This window comes from Haliotis asinina, chromosome 3, assembly GCF_037392515.1.
Source record: "Haliotis asinina isolate JCU_RB_2024 chromosome 3, JCU_Hal_asi_v2, whole genome shotgun sequence".
Classification (NCBI taxonomy): domain Eukaryota; kingdom Metazoa; phylum Mollusca; class Gastropoda; order Lepetellida; family Haliotidae; genus Haliotis; species Haliotis asinina.
The window spans coordinates 67,664,013-67,684,827 of record NC_090282.1 but is presented as its reverse complement, the minus strand read 5'-3'; the positions used below and the strand labels follow the sequence as shown (position 1 = coordinate 67,684,827).

Sequence of the window (20,815 nt, the reverse complement as noted above, 5' to 3'; positions counted from 1 at the left end):
GTTATAACGTTTTGATTAAAAATATAAAGAATGGAATTACACCGCCATCCTCACCAGTAGTATTTATTCCTTTAAAACATTGATGAAAATGGTACACATATATAGGTTTCAGATGTCCGTCACTAGCTTTTCACATATTTGCATAGAGAAGATGCAGGGAAAATACAATTGTCTAAAAGCACTTTTGCACAAAGAATCCGTGGTATATGTATTTCCAGGTTTGGCATAACGCTCTTTGTACATCCACATTTATAAAGAATTACTCGAATTTCAAATCATTATTACAGCCTGAAATATATCTTACAGCATTAAGTGATAACACCTTGATTCTTGCATTCAATAAATTACGTATTGCATTGCATTCGTTTAAAGTTAATCTATTGAGAGAAAAAACATTGCACTTATTCCTGTATGCACTATGTATGTATGTTGTAATATAGGAGTTCTCGAAGATGAGTTCCGTGTATCTGTATGTGAGAGGTATGCTGACTTCCGAACAAAAGAATTACATAGTATCAATTTTAAAAGTCTCTGTTCTCGGTACAGAAAATATCCAAACCATGACTGGTGTCGCAAGTTTCATGAAACATGTGTTTTCCTTTTCATGAAGATGTACATATGTTCTTCCTGTCACGTTTAAGGCTATGTCGTCACAATCATTTGTACTTTGGGTCACACGGCCAAAAATAGCGAGTAAATAGATTGAATTGAATTGAATTGAATTGAATTGAATTGAATCAAACTGCTGCCTCTGTTTCGATGGATTATTCTTCTTATGTCCACTCGAAGTTACTCCGGCACGATGTAAAATCAGCTCGTATTGGAACGGTCTAACTTCACGTAAAAATGACGTCGGGTACATTTATTAAAGCTTCTGAATCCATGGTCACTGTCAAGTTGTCAAATATAACCAAAGAGGAAGTCACCAGCAATAGTCACATTTGACGTCATGTTACGTGATACCGCCTGTGCTGGTGTTCCGTCATGGACGGACGTCCGAGGTCGCTTTTCACGTTTTTTTTTGTGTGTGTTTTTTGCGCTTTTACAAAGCTTCTGTGAAATTATGACAACGGAAACTGATTTTTAGGATGCGTTTTTCCCTATATAAAAAACGTTTAAAAAAACAGTCAAAATAAAATCAGATGCACGGGAGGTTCTGGACAGTCATGGGATATGAAATAACGAGACGTGTGTAATGTTTATGTACTAGTACATTTATTTGAGCAGGAACACTTCTGATGAAATGTTCCTCGTGGAAAAGACAACTAAACAAATTTGGGTTTAATGCGTTAAATATACTTTCCTTCTACCTTCAGAAACAGGCGTAAAATATCACTCATCTACGCAGTTCACGCCTGAGAAAGATTGGTTTACAGACTGGATCCTTGAAATGTAAAGGATGTTTTCGTTATCAATATACCCATAAAGCGTGCTTCTCACTATATATTAGGCCATCTCTTGTTTTCCCAGAATAACTGCATTTGAGGTTTTTGTTTTGGAGGGACAGGTTTTACTTTTCGTTAGTAAGACCGCTTCCCAGGTTTTACTTTTCGTTAGTAAGACCGCTTCCCAGGTTTTACTTTTCGTTACTAAGACCGCTTCCCAGGTTTTACTTTTCGTTAGTAAGACCGCTTCCCAGTGTTTACTTTTCCCAACTTTACATGAACATCAACATTCAAATGATACACGAGTGTTTGAATTCAATTGAAATTCAAGATTAAACTCACTATACAAAAGTTTTCCGAAGCGGGACTGGCACCGTAATTCTCTCATCCGTAGGCAGAAGCTCTACCGCACGGCCACCGGGCCGACGAAGGTGGAGGGGTTAAATTATCTGCTTATAGTTACTGTCATTAAATTGATTTTACACGCGCTTCAGTTATTGTTATGTAGCTTCATTAAATGATCATCCACATTATAATTACACATCATTGACGGTATATATGTTAGAGAACACACTTCTCGGGTTTGGTAGACAATGTAAAACCATCGGGGTTTTTTACATTGTCTACCGAAACCTGGGAAGCGTGTTTTCTCCTATATTTCAAGTATCGCTCGTCATATGAGATTGTGTTCAGATACAAATCATATGTCTAGCGAGAAGCCTTCTGTAGATGGTTACCTGCGGGTGAGACGTTCTAGAAGGAGTTTGGTAACGAGCTGCTCACCCTCTATATACGATGCACTCTGTTACCCACCATTGCTGCTTTTGAAGATTTTGGTTCATGGGTTCGTTTTCGTACTTTCACCCGTGCTTCGAACCGTGTTTCAGTTACACGACATTGTGTAAACATTAAAGAACCGTTCGTGTTTACTACTTTGGTGGAATAAAGGAGCATGTATTGTAAATCTTGGAGCACTGTTCCACAATCACCGGATTCAGACCAAAATATGGTAACCAACATCCTTACAGCTCGCCCACTCTCTGTGAGTTATATTATCAGTTAATGAATAGTGTTACAGTTCTTGCAGAACAACCCAATCATCAACCCAGTGAACAATAATTCACCAGGACAATGCACGACATCCGCGAGGGTTGTATTGTGAGTGAGTGAGTTTAGTTCACAACTCTTTTAGCAACATTCCAGCAATAACAAAGCTGGGGACATCGGCCAGGGTTTCACACACTGGATGCATGTGGGTTGTATTGTACAATAGTGTTTAGCTGTGGACAGCCTATCAGCAGGCATTCCAGAGAATATCATTTGTCGAATTTGTTTGAAATACTGTGTTATTAAAGTTTAAAATCAAAATTCATTTATAAATATCATCGTCGCCTGAAAACCAAAATATATCAAGAAACAAAAAACTGTTTTCGAGAAAATCGATTTTGAAATTTAGGAGAACGATATCTTCTAGACTATTCAATCGAATTCTTTGCAGCTTTGCTCATGCATGTGACATGGGAAACTGTCAGAAAATAGCAAAATATGAGCTCACTGTATTAAAATAAATAAGAAATTCTCGAAAAATGATTGGAAAACACTTGACCAAGGACCTTTTCTCAAAACCAAAGTGTTCTAAATGTCGAAAACATAGTTAAATCATAATTATATTGCTATTGATTCTTATTGCTTTTTTATCAGGTTGTATCTTTGTCGTTTAAACCTTTTTTTAATTTCATAAGGACTATATTTAATTAAATAAAGCAGAAATAAGAACAAGGATAAATGATTCATCTCCATGATGAAAATCACTTCACAATTGGTAAATCTCAAGGTCACGTGATCAAATTGTGCTTGCTCATTGGTCCTTGACACCTTAGAATACTCTAAAACTAACAACATGTGACTTTGCATGGAGATAGAACAGATAGAAGTTTGCGTTTGAAAAAACAGTTTCAAAGCAAGAAATGACTGTAAAATGTTGCTAGAGTAATAGATTTTGCTCTAAAACCTGCCCCGAGCATACAAACTATAGTGTTGTCAAATGTGGACCACGATTTTCTTATGAAACAAGGAATTGGAATTCAGTGTAACCAGGGGTGTTTGTGGTGTCTGTTTTTACTTTCACAAGAGAAAATTCGGATCGGTGAAAAGTAGGTCATCGTCCGAATAGGTTAATGAGAATGATTTTTCGGTATTTTTGAACTGGAAATAACTGTAAAAATACTTTCAGTGTAAATGGAACTAATGTAAGCTGAAAATGAAGACGTTTCACTCGTGACACACTGTAAACGCAAGCATGACCTCGTCAGATAGCAGACCCGTGAAGGTCCCGGGGTAGAATAGGCCTTCAGCAACCCATGCTTGCCATAAAAGGTGACTATGCTTGTCGTAAGAGGCGGCTAACAGGATCGGGTGGTCAGACTAGCTGACTTGGTTGACACATGTCATTGGTTCCCAATCGTGCAGATCGATGCTCATGTTGTTGATCACTGGATGGTCTGGTCCAGACTCGATTATTTACAGACCGTCGCCATATAGCTGGAATATTGCTAAGTGCGACGTAAAACTCAACTCACTCACTCACTCACTCACTCGTCAGATAGCACACAGTCCTCCAGTTAGATAAAACGTCACCTTCTCCAAAATACGTGTTTACCACAGGGTAGCTCACATATGTCTACTTACAGTGCAAGATGTATCCCCGAATGACGGCCTTTTCAAACACAGTGCAATCCGCCTTCCCAAGAAATGGTCACTCAGTGGTACGCATGCATGGTGAGCTTTTCTCTTTTCAGCATGCTTACACGAGGCTACGGTTGGTCCCTTATTTTGTCACAGTTACAAACCCGGCAAGCTAAACTACCACAACTCGTAGTCATGAGCAAAATAGGCATGTTGAGTTCAGCTGATACTTGTGGTTAGACAGTTTGACAAACATTATGACAAAAGCCTTTATACGTTACCACTGGGACGAATCCAGTGTTACCACTGAAAGATGCAATGAACCTTTCTTACAAACGTTCTTTCGCAATATGGAAACCCCGCGCTAGGAGATGGAACATTGAGCAGAGACATGCCAGGTCAGCCATTTTCGATTGTTAAATGAAAATGTTTAACATTTAGGACTTCCCAGCATTCCATAACGGCGCAAACTTCGCGTTGATGGAGTACGTGCTACTTTTACTGACAAGCATTTTCAGTGTGCGAGTTTAGGTTTACGCCGTTTTTAGGAATATTCCAGCAACATCACTTCGGAGAATACCACAAATGAACTTCACACATGGTACCCACGTGGGGAATCAAACCAGGGTCTTCGGCGTGACGAGCGAACGCTTTATCCACTAGGGTACCCCATCGCCCCAAGCATTTTCAGAACTGCTGATGTATTTTGACGCCCAGACAGTATAACATGGGAAAACTACCATCTGTCTTCTACAGTACGCTTCTTCCTGTTGTCCTGCGAATACTTGGGAAATGGTGGATACGTAGTTGGGCCTAGATTTTCGAAGCTCACTAAGCGCTAAGATAGTCGTCAGTGCCATACATTAACATTAACTTACGACTATCTTAACGCTAAGAGAGCTTAGAACAGCTAGGCCTTGGATATCCCATACCAGATGACAATAAGAATCGTGTATTATAATGGAATAATTGAACTCGTATTTTAAGAAAAGATGTATTGTCCTAAATTTTTACACGTAGATGGTTCTTCACAGTATCACTGTGTGTCTATATCGACGTCAACTGGAGCTCACTGAACGACTTCAGATCTATGGCAGCAAGTGGTAATTCAATACATACACGGTAATATCAGCAACAGAGAGGTAGAAAGACGATATGTCTAGACGGCAACTGCTCCTTGTGTGTGTTTAAACAAAGATGCAGTGTTCTTTGCCTACAGGTTCAAGATTGCTCACATCCTCCGAAACATCAGGGAGACTTTGGTAAATAGAAACTGTGAGCCATGATCTGTAAATACATGTGACAAACCTGTTTAAGAGTGCATTCTGAAACACCTCGTTCGTTGAACGGTGTCCTATGAGATGCGTGAAGATTTGTCGTAGCCAAAGATTCATCACAGGACACTGCTATTACCAACTTTGAACGAGGTCACTCCATGTAAGTATAAAGACTATTTGAATGTATTATGGTATCGGGTATATCCACCAGAATCCTTTTAAAGTTCTTTCACCGATCAGTGTTGACCTATTTGACATCAAACGAGGCAGTCACAGGTAGTTGAGGCGGCCACGTGTACTTTAATAATAAGCATGTCATGTGAACTTGACGCTGAATTCCAGCTGGACAGATCGAGATCCTCCGGGATACATCGCCGCACACTTCGTAGTTCCTGTATATGGCGAAGTCGTAGAACTTTTAACAGTACGTTTCCGAAAACCCTGCACAATCTTGTTTACGTCGTTTTCCTGCATTTGCCCTTTTGTATGATCTGATGGCGAAACGGACTGTTCCTCAACTCCTCAGCGGTAGAAGCATTTAGCACACGCTGCACGCAATGAGTGGCTGGTGTAAGAACATGCAAAATCTGGATTATTTTAGTGATTACTACTAAATAACATCCTTCCGTTCCCCTAAACCTCACCCTAGATCTAACCTTACTCCAAACCTACACCTAACCCTAGACCTAACCTTACCCTACACGTTAATTTTTGACATTTAGTTATGCTTGTGAGTTGTCTAGTAATTGTTGTATAAAAATTAGGTTTGGGTAATAATTTAGTGTATAATTATTGAGAAATATTGGGGGTGAGGAAACGTGATACAAGCAAATGATCCCATGACACGTTTGATTTGCTAATCAAATATGACGTTACAATAAAGATAAGGCCTTTATTCAGTTTAAACATCATGGAATATTTTGCAAAATCTACTTTAGAACACTTGACTGAGGTACGTGGCTACAGTTATACAAGTGAGTATAATCTTTTGATGTTGAAACTTTCACATTTTTAACGGTTTTGAAATTTCATTAGGAAAGAGTTACACCCGTGGTCTAACTAACCATTTCAACTAACCATCTAATTATTAGATAGATAGATAGATAGATAGATAGATCGGGCAAAAAGCTGCTGTACTGCCTCTTTATGAATTTAACAAGTGTTCTTTGTAATACAATATCATCTCACACTAATTTGCATAAAGCCATGGTCTGTTTCAAGCAAGTCGCATTGCTCATTTCCTTACTAATCTCTCCTCGGTAAAGTCCTTCTACAGTGTCGGAATGACATCTAGAAGACAGTGCCATGTGACTAGCCGTCTAGGAGACACTGTAAGGTATCAGAGTCACTGGCCATCTAGGAAACTTGATTGCTTGATTGCTCGTCTAGGAGATAATCTTCAGTGTGTGGGTCACTGACTGTCAAGAAAGCAGTTGTGTGTCTGAGTGACTGGCTCTCAAGGAGACGGTGTAACGTGTCAGAGTGGCCGGCCGTCTAGAAGAAAGTGTAACGTGTCAGAGTGACCGACCGGCCGTCTAGAAGACAGTGTAACGTGTCAGAGTGACCGGCCGTCTAGAAGACAGTGTAACGTGTCTGAGAAACTGGTCGTCTAGGAAACGGTGTAATGTGTAAACGTGTTATACGTTGACATCGTACTTCATTATGCTATCAAATAAGCCCTCACTTCCTAAACCTATTTCGACCCCTTTTCAAGATCCAATTTCGCAATATTCGCATCTGAAGAGGTTTCATGACTTGTACATATATCGACAGTTTTACAAACACTGAAATGAATCACGTCTGTGATCATGATTGAGAAACTACCATGGGGAGGATTCCCGCGTAGTAACAAGTGTCTTTGAATAGTTTTACCAACAGCCTTAGATCACTGTGACGCTCTCACAGTGGCCGTCAAACTTCCTCGGTACAAGCACAAGTTCCGATTTGCACGTGCATTTCGTGTTACACATGAAAATGTCGTTTTTCGATTTTATGCTGCGTTTATGCGAATCGTAATATTTGGGTTCAGTTTGTTCTCTGAAACGATGGGTCTTTACATCGGTAACATGGCTCAGTATGGATAAGTTTTCACTTTGCGAGGTTTTTATGTACTTGTTTAGGTGTATACTTTCTTTTGAGGATTAGTTTACTTTCATGCCGTCGTCTGTAGACACGGTCTCTACCATCACGTAGCCTGAGGAGATAACGGGATTCATCGCTAAACCATATGCGCCCCCAGTTTGCCAGGAGCTATAGCAGCACCGCGTTACACCATCCCGCTCGTCGACGTCGATGTAGTCGTGCCAAGGAGGGGCACCTTTTGGACGTTTGGCTCGTATTCCAACTTCTCGGGGACAGTTCCTGATTATCTGATCGGATACTCTTCGGGCTCCAAACTGTTCTTGTGCTGTGTCCCGGACGGTACGATGGCGGCCATATGGGTGCGTTACCCGGATGTACCGATCTCGGGCAGGTGTGGTTACTCTAGGTCTTCCTGATCTTGGACGGTCAATTGTCGAATTTGTTTGACGAAATCGATCCCACAATCGAGTTCTGGTGCTGGGAGGAACGTTGAAGATCCTTACCACCACACTCTTTGAATCGTCAGCTTGCAATCGTCCAATTGCCTGATTTCGATCGGCAGCGTTGAGACGTCCCATTTTCGTGTACAGTACTTGTTAAGATCGTGGATGAAATTGTGAGATTCGTTTTGTCTTTTATAGACACATGCAATGCTCATGCTTTGCACCTGAGAAACAATCATTGTGCCTGATATTCGTGCTGCATGACATCCACGCATATCATGACAATCCTGATTGATAAAACCGCTCAAAGTCATATTGGGTTTGGTTTGGTCAAGCATGATCTTCTAAAACATTCCAGAAACAATGTGCAACCCTAAAGAAACATTTGAGTTAACATATGTGAACAAAATTGTAAGTATCATGTTTTAATTTTATTTTGCGTTCTTTTTCTTGGAGAGGGTATTTTCGAGCTGTATGAGGGCGGGCGGTTAGTAATCGAATCTGAAACAAACAGTCTTGGGGATGGCTTCATGAATACCGGTCAACGCAATTGGCATAAGGTAAAATACATCAACCAAGTCAGCAAGTCTGTCACACCTGACAGAGCACAAAGGGATGATAACTCAGAGATGTGAGGTCAGAGGTTTTTGTACACAGAGTTACCAATATCGTGGCATTATTTCTTTTCAGAGATGAATTTTTCATCTATCGTCGTAATTTGGACGGTTCACTTTGGTAAGATATCATCATTTGGTGATCTTTTAACATTTATCACATTCTGTTTCAGGTGCGTAACAAGCCAATTTTTTCGTGTAAGCCCGATAAGTTGGAAAGCTTCATATTACGTTAGTACTGAAGACTACCCAAACTTCCACATAATGAGTAAGCCCAGGTACGCTGATGTACTTGTTTGGCCTTTTTTTACATGAAATAGTCGTGTCAGTGCAAATTGTGTCCGTGCAAATACTGCCGTTTGCTATTTTAACAGATGCGCACAGCTTTTATCTTTTAAGGAAGGATAGAAATGGTTGAGTTAATGATCAAGTTCGAAATCTTATTTTCAGCTATGGCTGTGTCGAACAAATGCTCCATCCGGACAACTTTAAAGTCTGATGATCCTTCTTTTACAACGGTTGCCACACCAAGCTCGTCTACGTCTGAAGCAATTCCTGTCAACAACACAAGGTCATTACAGGGCTTCCAGGAGGGTGCAGCCTTCCAGGAACGTCGTGTGGAACCAGACCAAGGAGCAATGGCGTCTTCCAGAGATAATCCCGAGTCTACCGACCATACTGAGAAACCCGGGTAAAAGACATACCTGGATAAGGGGCTGTTCATAGTACCTGATGATTCATATGCAGAAGCATGTACAATGTGGATGACTTCCAAACCCCAAAATTAAAATAAAACATGTGTACAAAGTCAGTGGCCCCCTCTCTCCTGCATGTTTTTACGATTAATAAATTGCCGTGACAAAACGTATGAGAAATCCCCTCAGAACCGGCAAACTATAACACAGACAAGTCTTAAATAGTCACTAGTGTGTATTGACTAAAGAACAAGATACAATGATTCATAATAGAGGTTTCTAGTACAATGCAACTGAGTCGGATCTAAATTAATGGGTCACAACTAAAATATCAACTCATCAAAGTCTTGGTGACAAACAGTTATACTGAGTGTTACACAGCGAGCGGTCAGTCTAATCATTGTGATTAAACAATAACTATCACTTAACAATCAATAACAATACAAATTACAGAAAATACACACTTGTAACAATGCCAAGTACAAAATGAATGACAGAAATGTACAAAACTGATGAAACACCCACCACCCCCACCTCCCCAGAACAAAATGAGTGGCCTCCGTTGTTATAAATTATGTCTCGTAGATGCTTGGCATGGAGTTATATGTCTCAAGGGACAAGTGATATGCCTCAGGGGACATTTATTTGGATCAATTGTATTTGTTGTCAAAATAGATTTAAATTCATATCCATTTTGTTTCTTACGACAGTGCTTGGACACCGGAACTGACGTCATCTGCCAAGCTGATAGTGCTAATTTCCTGTATATGCATCAATGTTTTAAGTATGGGATTTGCCCTCGGTCTGGGAGTCGTGTTTGTCCAAATCCTCGACGTCTTCAGCGCAACCCGAGCACAGACGTCACTGATGCAGTCGTTGTGTATCGGCATAATGTACGCAGGGGGTATGATCCTTTATTACCCTTAAGATAAATTTGTCGAATTCTGATTGGTTAATAGCCAAAGTATACGAAATGAGGCGCATTTGCGAGTGCGTACGAACCGTAGACCCCGTCAAATCTGTCACGTGAAACACTACGAATGACCTTGACCTTGGATGTAATTTAGCTTTCCAACGGCTTCGTGTGAGTGAGTGAGTGAGTTAATATTTAATGTCACATCGGCAATATTGCAGCCATATCGTGACGAGAGCATTCTTGACACAAAACGTATTACTAATATATGTATATTATAAAATAACCTGTCGACAAAGGACAACAAAACGACCACTCGCTACACTCTCGATCTGGAATATTTCGTAACCTCATTTATATTTGACGTGGTGGGAAACACAAAGTTCACTATATAACAAAATCTAGCGGTTATTGTTACCTTTATACGTTTTGTCCGAGATTATGGATAGTAGAGAGGTACTATATTTTTAACGTTCTTTATAACCATAGCTCGTTTTACGCATTTCACCCAAACATCAAGTGTTCGAAACCAAAACAAATGTACGTTGTATCGTACTTCCTTATAAGAGAAATCGGTATAACCATACTTTACCTGTCTTATGTGTATATGTATATTTCTTCATCTGGGTAAGTCATGGAAAGTATATTCTGTATAAAATGTAATTTTCATCTATTCTATGTCTATTCATATTTTCCCGACACACTCTAAGTTGCCATGTTTTCTACAGCAATAATCTGCGGTCCGATAGTCCAGAAGATGGGACCGGCAACCTCTGTCATACTAGGAGCAATAACGTCATTGGGTGGGTGTGTTGGGGCCAGCTTTGCTCCTAATGTGGAGGTGCTCATCGTAACTGTTGGATGTATAGCAGGTACCAATTTCAATACATATTGAACGCTACCTTTCTCATTTACTCCAACGAGGGTGGCATCATACACACACGAAGTGTTGACTGTGCAAATAATGACAGAATCTGCATGATCTTCAGTCAATCCCAAGTCTCCTAAGAAGATTCTGTATAACTTGTTAATAACTCGAATCGAAAACCTTTTTGTACAAATGAAAACAGAAAACAAGACAACCTTCGTTATGTGGTAATAACGGTAATTTTGACGGAGAGTACTTTTGAGAATATATATGTGTCACAATGAAAGTATTTTCGTCGTAAATGACATATGGAATATATAACGCATTTAGCAAATGCGACTTTTGTCAACAATCCATGATACGATGTGCTGTGTTTATTACAGGAGTTTACAGGAGCTTTTGGAATCATCATAACGTACCTAGTGTGCTGTGTTGATTAAAGGATCTAGCTTTTGGTATATTTCACGTATTTACTGATGTTACGTTTGGTCAACACTCCATGAAACAGTGTGCTGTGTTTGTTGCAGGATTTGGACTATGTCTAGCCTATTTCTCGTCCTACATGGTGGTGAGCGTGGTCATGAAAAAACACAAAACCATGGGGGTATCCCTTATAAATGCCGGGGCAGGATTTGGCGCCTTCATATCCCCACAGTTAAACAGACTTCTACTTGATGCTTACGGATGGAGGGGGGTATTTCTGCTCCTAGGGGGAATCAACTTTAACATGTGTGTCCTTGGATTCACGATCCGTTGTTTCACGAAGCCTTTACTTCTGACCAAAACTGCGAAGGGAGACCATAAGCCCAAAACCAAGCTGTTTAATATCCGCGTATTCAAAAAAGTCTCGTACACAATATTCGTATTTTGTCAATTACCGATATGGACATTTTATGCGGGACTGCCCGTTTTCATCGTTGACATTGCTGAAAACAGAGGCTACACTCTAGAGGCTGCGTCGTTACTGCTCTCCGCCTTCACAGTCTCATTAGTTGTTGGAAGCTTGCTTGGAGGACTTTTGGACACGGTGCTGAACATACCTGCTCTTCTGTCTTCAGCTGCAGCCCTTTCTGTGTGTGGGCTGCTCAGTTTTGGATTTACCTACTTTTATGATTATGGTGCGATGGTTGCACTGACAGTGGGTCATGGGATTCTAATATCTGTGCTGTATGTTTGCATTCCTATTATCTTGTATCAACAGTGTGGTCACGCTATGTATTCTTCAGCTTTGTCTTTCTTCTTTGGGATTTCCGGCGTGGCTGATACATGCAGCGGACCCGTGAATGGTAGGATCTTGCATATTTTTATAATTGATCTGATTGTGAAAATATGTACAAAAAATAGGTTTTCGGACTTCAAAAGAAGTAAGAAATAACTTACAACTGGATTTCGTTTGTTTGTTTGGTTGTTTTTTCGCCACAATCAGTATTATTACTTATATATCGTGGCGGTCAGTAAATAATCGAGTCTGGACCAGACAGTCCTGTGATCAGCACCACGAGCATCAATCTACACAACTGGGATACGATGACAAGTCAGTGACTTAGTGAACCTGGCCACCCGATTCCGTTTCAACATTGATGATAATTTGATATGGAGAGATAGTGAGTGTTTCTACTACAGAGCGCACACACACTAACTGTGATAACCAAATCAATTTAGATACACACATGCCTTTTTAAACTTGTGTTTGTTTTTACCAGGCGCCATCAGAGACATAACGGGAGACTACATCATGATGTTTTACCTGGCTGGTGGTGTAGCGCTGTTTATGGGGTTGGTCTTCCTGCTTCTGGAACTCTATGTCCGACGAGGAAGGTCTTCTTTGAGGGATGCACATGTTTCACCAGAAACTGTCAATACTAAATTGTGACTGTCAAATTTTACAACATATCGTCCTTGTCATCCATAATCAAGAGTCAATAGTTGCATTATATAGTTTTTCAAATACCTGTAAATATACCATGGATGGCCGTGCTGACTGTGTTAAAGGACCTACATCGAGATGAATTTGTGAATGTTTCTATGGAAAGGTTTTGTCGTAACCATAAGTGATTCTTAACACTACTTATATATGTTCCGAAGCACTTGTCATTTGCATAACATTTGCAGGGTTTGTGTTTTGCAAATGTGCAGTGATATAGACCCTCTGTCTGACTTAGATATGGGACTGAAAAATCAACTCGAAATCAACTGTTACTCCCCATGCCGTAAGCAGAGCATGGTGTGTCTATTTATTTGTTGTTTAACACGCCCCTTATGACAAGTGAGAGTCCTGAAGGCTGTTGTATGTTTGCAAGGTGTGTGCTTGCTAAAATCTTGTGGAGATTTATCGGAACTATACCCTAGAGACTATCGACGATGTTTTACGAGAAGGGCAAGAACACTTTACGATATTTACCATTGAATATTGTTCGGCGAATGTATGGAATATACTGATATGACTTGTTCATAGAAACCAGTAATCAGGCCGGGAGATGTCGACTCATCCACAACATTGTCATAGATTCGGTAAGCGCAGTGGTATGAATGGTGGACGTACCTACTGCAGTGAACACTGCTATCAGCACTGTTAAGGTGTAGCCTCCTAGATTAATTATTAAATAGACATAAAAATACTGCCACGTTACGTTAAAGTAACCCTTTCACCAAGTCGTGTGTGCCACGATGATTACACCTCACTTTTATTTGCGCATTCAAAATGCGGAAATGTAGCTTTAAAAAGAAATACATGTGGCGGTTTCATTCTGGAAATCCAAGAGTCCAGAAAGTCTCAGTATCAAATTCAGTATATACTAAGGATGAAAAATTATAAACCAATGTTTCCGCAAACACAAAATCAAACGGGAAAGAATATTTACTGTTCCTCAAAATAAATGTTTCGGAAGTTGTAAATGAAAGGAAGTGTGTCCGTAAGTATTATGAAACAAAGTTTAAACCATTTTGATTCAGGTCCACCTGTTTAGAGTGTTGCTGAAACATCTCATCCGTGGGCGAAACAATTTTTGCCATGGGTGAAAATGTATGTTTTTGCTTGAAATACATGACACATTCCGAAACATAAGTCTCATTAACCTATTCATACCTACTTTTCAACCGCACTGATTTTTCTCGTGTGAAATTGAAAACAGACACCACAAACAACTCTGGTTAAACTGAATCCAACTCATTGTTTCATAAAAATGGTAGTTACAAATGAATTTTAATTTGAAACTTTAACAACGTTAACACCGTCTTTCTACACTTTATGTCGAAGATCAGACAGCATACCTTACCTATAGAATCACAGACTGCACCTGTTTGATGAGGTCGTAAAATGATTCATAATGCATCTGGCTCACTGGTTAAACCTGTAGTGTGGCCTTTTATCGCTTATTCGGTGTAGTTCTGTAAAACACAATGAGGTTGATGTAATATCAGTTCCGTACCAGACCGCCAAAGTTTTCTAGCGGCAGAGCCTCGTTTTGAGATTTCCACGATTTCCAGGTTTCCATTTGTCAGAGCTCGCTGTATGACAGAGGAAGCTGTACGACAGGGCAAGCTGTATGACAGAGCAAACTGTACGATGTGTTTAGAAGGACCGTAGTATTGCTATATACAAGAGCCTATACTTATCAAATCATGCGGATCAACATTTATGAATCCAGTTCAATGCCATAGTCTAACACTTCTGGACTGGCTATCGCACTAAGTTGCGCAATAGGACAGAAACCAGTAAGCATGAAACGAGACTGTTCTGTAATAAATGTTTTGACATGAAATTTTGTTAATGTGAAAGTACATTCTTGCTTCTAATACATTCAAACTATGATCTGGAACTTCATTGTGTTAAAGGTTGGGAAAGCGAGAAGCCCTGAGTAAAATCCGTACCTGGTAAAACGTGTGACGAAATGTTTATCTATAAATTATTTCATTTTAATCGCATGTATTGCTATTTTACAATATGAAATGGCATGCGTAGTCAAATGGATATCTTTAGGGCAGATGGAAGGTAAACTGACGAGCAAAAGAAAGTACACAGGTTGTGTTTCTTCCAATAAGATAAAAAATAGCAAATACTTTTGATGAAATGGAAAATTTTAATGTATATTGAAACGCACTGCGGTACATGTGTTTTATTAGCAAAATGACAATGTACCAATAAACAGCGAGGTAGTGTCACACGATGACCCAAGGATGTGGTAGATGATGACGTCACCGTCAACATCCGGTTGCGTAGGTGAACAACCTGCGGATAACGGTCATCGTGGGGTGTTGGTGACTCTGGGACGTCCACTTCTGGGTCGACCACATATCTGGCCTGTCACATTGAAACGGTTAAACAGCCGAATTGTGGTTTGTTTTGTGCAACGAAATGTCCACGCAATATGGTTCATGGGACTAACAGGTTTTATACCCTCTGTACGAAAGGTTCTCGTACATAGGACAATAATCACAATTTTGCGAAACTTCGTGCAAAACACGCACAAATGTTTTTGGTTGCATTTTGGCAAATGAAACATGGTGATTGCGTTCTATACAATCAACGTTCTTCATTAATTATTCTACTAGGTAGAACGTATATTTGGAATTGCACCAACAATCACGTTTGTGTACTTTCTTTTGCTCGTCAGTTTGTACATCGAATTCCAAAAGGCTTAACAAGAGTTGGTTGGCTAATGGCTGAAGATGTACCAGACACTGCATCACTTCACACAGTTTGCTGTATCGTTGTGTGAGTGAGTTTAGTTTTACGCCGCCTTTGGCAATATCTCAATAATATCAAGGCGGGGACACCTGAAATGGACTTCTATGACATGTTCAGAACATATGCATTTGTTGTTAAATTTCATTGAAACGCAAAATGTTTGTATTGTGTTTTCAATGATTTCCTTACAAGACCCATGAAAGTCCAGGGTAAGAGGTTACTAACGGGATCGGGTGGTCAGACTCGCTGACTTGTTTGGCACATGTCATCGGTTCCCAATTGCTCAAATCGATGCTTATCCCCTGGATTGTCTGGTTCAGACTCGAATATTTACAGACCGCCGCCATATAGCTGGAATATTGCTAAGTGCGGCGTAAAACTCTTTGTTCAGCCAGAAAATGTTGCAACGTCATTTCATGTCGTGCATACGTTTTTATTCTGCGGTCTTGAATTATCAGGTTGCTATGCACAATAGACGTAGGGTGCGTGCATGATTTACTTTTTAATTATTTTAGTTATATATCTAATATTGGAAGAAAGTCAAAACGGTGTGTAGGTTAGCAATAACAAGATTTGGAACATGCCAAATCAAGAATCATAATTAAAGTGAACATGGGACTCGAACCACTACCATGACATCCAAGGTACGCGACCTTACTCAACGAATCGCAGAATGATACATTACTGGATCACCTGCTTTCGCTAAACATGACATGTAAGAACTGATTTGCCTTTGCATGTTTTTGTGACTTTTCCCACAGGTGAGAAGTGCGGCAAGACACAGGTTTTTGCTTTTATCACTACTTGATAGTGATCAAAATATGGTCGTATGATATTCGGATTTCTACAAAGAACGCTGCGGTGATTTCTTTTAATATGGAATGCATATTATTACTATTATTTAATTAATAGCTAGAAATACTAAACGTATTAGAACGTACTGTTAAAAGTAACCAATATACAATGTATGACAAGCTTAAATATTTTAATGGTATTCAGTGAGTGTGAGATACCAGAAACGGGCTTCACACATTGTCCTCAAGTGGAGAATCGACCCCGGGTCTATGGGCCTTCACCGTAAACGCTTTAACCACTAGACTACGCCACCCCCCTTACGGCATTCAGTGGTAGGGAGCCTTTATTGCTGTAATGGAGTATATATTTGTAAGTCATTAGTTGTCACCGTGACACTGCCTAAAATGTGGCAAGAGGATTATATAGTAAGAGTATTAGTGTCCCCAACTTAAAGTATCGACCGCTGGAGTTTCCGCTACGTACCTGCCATGACCTCTCATTTGTATTGTGCATGTATTTATGATCAACTGATAAGTACCCATGAAGCGTGATTGCGAACCGTACTTATATGAACCTATATGTGTTCCCTGCTCTCCTAATAATCCAGAGGCCTGGTAGATAGACAGAATCGCACGTCGACATGGATGCCCCTTTTCTTCCTGGACCTTCGCCATCATTGGGTTATCACAAGAACCGTTCGGCTCACAGTCAGCTGTCTGTGTGGGGTTTGTATGTAAAGTTGTGTGTGACATCTCAAATCGCTTGCAACCCGTGGAGATCCGGGTTAGAATTGGCTTCAGCAACTCATGCTTCTCATAAGACGCAACTAACGGGATCGGTTGGCTGACACATGTCATCGTATCCCAGTTCTGTCGATTAGTGCTTATGATGTTGATCAGTGGGTTATGAGGAAAGGTTACAGTGTAGTCGGCCTAACTATATTCTCCATTTCCAGCTCACATATTTGGGTCATGTGTTACATTAGTCATCACAACACACTGGAGCATAATATTTCTTTAAAACATGCAGAAAATGAAAAACACCTGTCATTTGGTACCTCTTAGATAACGGTATGTCCTCAGAAAATATCATATAAACTATATTCAGCACAGTATTGGATGACTTCATGTCATATTCAGCAATCAATGATTTTTATTGCTTAATTTATATCCACACGGAGGCCTTTTAGTCTTTCAAAAACATTCTGTCCGAGCCCGTATATTCAAGCTGGCACTGTTTACATAAAATTGAGAACTGACATCTGTGTGACCATCCAGTATTTAGTTTGAACCACTGGCGTCATGTATTAATAGGTGAACACTTTGGGAAACAATATTTTTGTGATTAGGTCATCCGAAAGGGGGGAGGTGGTGTTTCCGAAACAGTCCCTTTCACTACACATGAAGAAGGGCGTCACTTAAACAAGCGATTGTTTTTTCGAATTGCTTTTTTATGCGCTCTAATATCTAAGCTTGATTCTAGAGTTCTACCTATCCCAAACACAAAATGCTTCTTGCATATTTTGTTTCCTGGAGTTTGTAATTTTTTTTATTGAACATCCTGGGTTTTGGGGGAGTACCAAGATAGAAAGTGAAACGAAATGTTGTTCATGAGGTTGGAACATATCAAAACCAATTTTCTTGAGGTTTACAGATAATATGTACAGTAATAAAACACAAAAACGGCAGCATTTGCATCATTTTCCATGTACTTTTTGACGGACCCTCGTATCTGATATTTACTCGATGATTTACGGACCATCGCCATAAATATTAACTCCGATAGAGTCCTACTTTAAGATCTACGGTCACCTCCATAACACGTTAGGATCCAGGGTAGAAGTGATCTTCAGACGCTCATGCTAGTCGTTGGAGGCTCATTGACTTGGTTGACACATGTCATCGTATCCCAAATGCGAAGTAATAATCCTAATTCACGTTGAGTGACTCAGTGAATAGATCATCCTGTTAATCTAGATTTTGATGCACGATGATGCACGATGAGTTAACCAAAGGATGCTGAATAATGAAGTGATTATAAATTGTAGGGCTATGCAGCTTGACATGAGAATTGATTAGTTTGATTAATGCATCTTAGGTCACTCTAGCCTGGAATTCCACTGTCTGGGCTCAGTCCTACACATAAAGGTCTACTCTCATTTTTGATTAAGATAAAATCTTATAATTATTTTATTCCATGTATTTTACCTTCTAATTATATGAAAACGGCTAATACTTCTTGACAATTAAGGAAAGATATTCCTTACATGGGTATGTACTACTGATGCATATCTTTAGTATTGCTGGGTTGATGGGGTAGCCTCGTGGTTAAAACGTTCGCTCTTCACGCCGAAGTCCCGGGTTTGATTTCCCACATGTGCACAATGTGTGAAGCCCATTTCTGGTTTTCACCTCCGTGATTTTACAGGAATATTGCTAAAAGCGGCGAAAACTAAGCACCCTGTAGCCATAATGGTTAATAGAAACATTGCAACTGGCGATGCTACAGAATTTGGCCATTGTTCGCTGATCCATTCATCTAATACTCATCAGTGACTTTTCCTTGTTACCAAATGAAATGCGTTTCGGCGGATATTCGAATCTAATATTCTCTGAAACTGTGGATATTTTTCGTTTGGTTATAACGCCGTGTCAGTTGGAGAATCACTGTCTAATCGAAAATGTACTACGGAGGTTTCTTGACGGAGGTTCTTGACTGAGTGCACAGGTCGGGGGGACCTGGTGCAGGCCGGTGTGACCAGACCCAGAGCATGTCGAGGTGACCTGGTGTAGGTCGGTGTGACCTGAGATCATATAATGGACTCGTGTGGTATCTGGTGTGACTTGCTACATGTCTGTGTGACTTGGCGCAGGTCGCAATAACCTGGTGCAGGTCGGTGTGACGTGGAGCATGTCGGCCTGACCAGGTATGTGTCGATATGACCGTGTGTAGATCGGTTAGACTTGGTGCAGGTCAGTATGACCTGGTGCTGGTCAATGCGACCTGGGACTTACCTGATGATGTAACAACAACCATGTCAACATCACCGATGGCCAGTGACTATCCGGTCACACAAAGATTAGCCAGTATTTAGCACTGAATTACCACAAGATATATCCGCCCCACTGGTAAAGACGGGCAGGGGCGAGGATAAATGCATGAGTGAGTGAGTGAGTGAGTGAGTGAGTGAGTGAGTGAGTGAGTGAGTGCTAAACGAAATGAAGAAATCTACCAGAGATCACTCAGACTGCCGCTGCTTGGTTCTGAACACAGATCACACAAGCATTGTATTGTCTGTCCATAGTGTGGGTGAGTGAGTGAGTGAGTGAGTGAGTGAGTGAGTCAGTCAGTCAGTCAGTCAGTCAGTCAGTCAGTCAGTCAGTCAGTCAGTCAGTCAGTCAGTCAGTCAGTCAGTCAGTCAGTCAGTCAGTCAGTCAGTCAGTCAGTCAGTTGAAATGGAATACGCTGCAGTGATGTGCTTTCAATCAACATGAAAGTACCATGTGGTTCGTGAAGTTCGTATCCAAGGATCCGAAATATTTCAATAATGATTTTTAGATAATCTAAATATTTTAAAATTGAATATATTTCGATTTGAAAGCTTATTGTTTTCAAAGAAATACACTCATTGTCATCACATTATTAGTGAAGATCTATAGGATAAGTTTTGTGTGGCCCAAACACGAGGTCTGACGTCATCTTTAACTTATAATGTATGTTTGCATTGCTTTTTGCTTGTCTGTTTGTTTGTTTTGTTCTACGCCACTTTCAGCAATATTCTAGCTTATGGCGGTTATCGTATACTGATCTGTGGAATCTATCCTTAGTGCTTACATCCACATGTTTCGTAAACAAATTGGTTGTCAGCGGACAAGTGCCAGCATGAATGCGTTTCTGATGTTAACGTGAGTGTAGGCGGAGCATTAACCCAGATTTAAGACGAAGAAATACCTTTAGTTGTTTATAACGGATACTTTCAATTAATAACCAAAAAAGGGGAAAGTTTATTACACCCCAACAGCGAGTTAAATCTGTTTAGCTGGTATATTCTGCTTTCGACTGTTCAAACAGATGCCTTCAGAGTCATTGCATAAGTGTCTTGGGTTTCGTTTTCTGGGTCGGTTGACCCCCATCTGACCTCCCTGTGATGCCTGCTGACTAACTATGCCGATATTAACAAGTAGTAATTAACGACAAAGGGCAGACGAAGACATAAGGTCGTTGCCATGACGATGTGGGCCATGAGGATCGGATTACCGAGAGGATAATCCATAAATCTATAAATTACATAATGTTTTACACCTCTCCGGGACTCAACATATAGAAAACTTGAAAACCACTAATGTACCGAGTCTATGATACTAGACACAT

General features: G+C 40.2%; 1 protein-coding gene across 1 annotated transcript; it reads left to right on the top strand.

Moving 5' to 3' along the window:
- Positions 1 to 8,938: 8,938 nt before the first annotated feature.
- Positions 8,939 to 12,835, top strand: LOC137278979 (monocarboxylate transporter 4-like). The gene is made up of 5 exons (XM_067811471.1): positions 8,939 to 9,177; positions 9,892 to 10,085; positions 10,823 to 10,966; positions 11,490 to 12,248; positions 12,666 to 12,835. Exons 1-5 carry the CDS (start codon positions 8,939 to 8,941, stop codon positions 12,833 to 12,835), a joined length of 1,506 nt encoding a protein of 501 aa, XP_067667572.1.
- The last annotated feature ends 7,980 nt before the right edge of the window (positions 12,836 to 20,815 follow it).

Bases quoted from the DNA above. Each gene is read 5' to 3' on its own strand.
- LOC137278979 (XM_067811471.1), top strand. From the start codon at position 8,939: ATGGCTGTGTCGAACAAATGCTCCATCCGGACAACTTTAAAGTCTGAT. The intron at 9,178-9,891 runs GTAAAAGACATA...TTCTTACGACAG, and splicing joins GACCATACTGAGAAACCCGG to TGCTTGGACACCGGAACTGA. The intron at 12,249-12,665 runs GTAGGATCTTGC...TGTTTTTACCAG, and splicing joins ATGCAGCGGACCCGTGAATG to GCGCCATCAGAGACATAACG.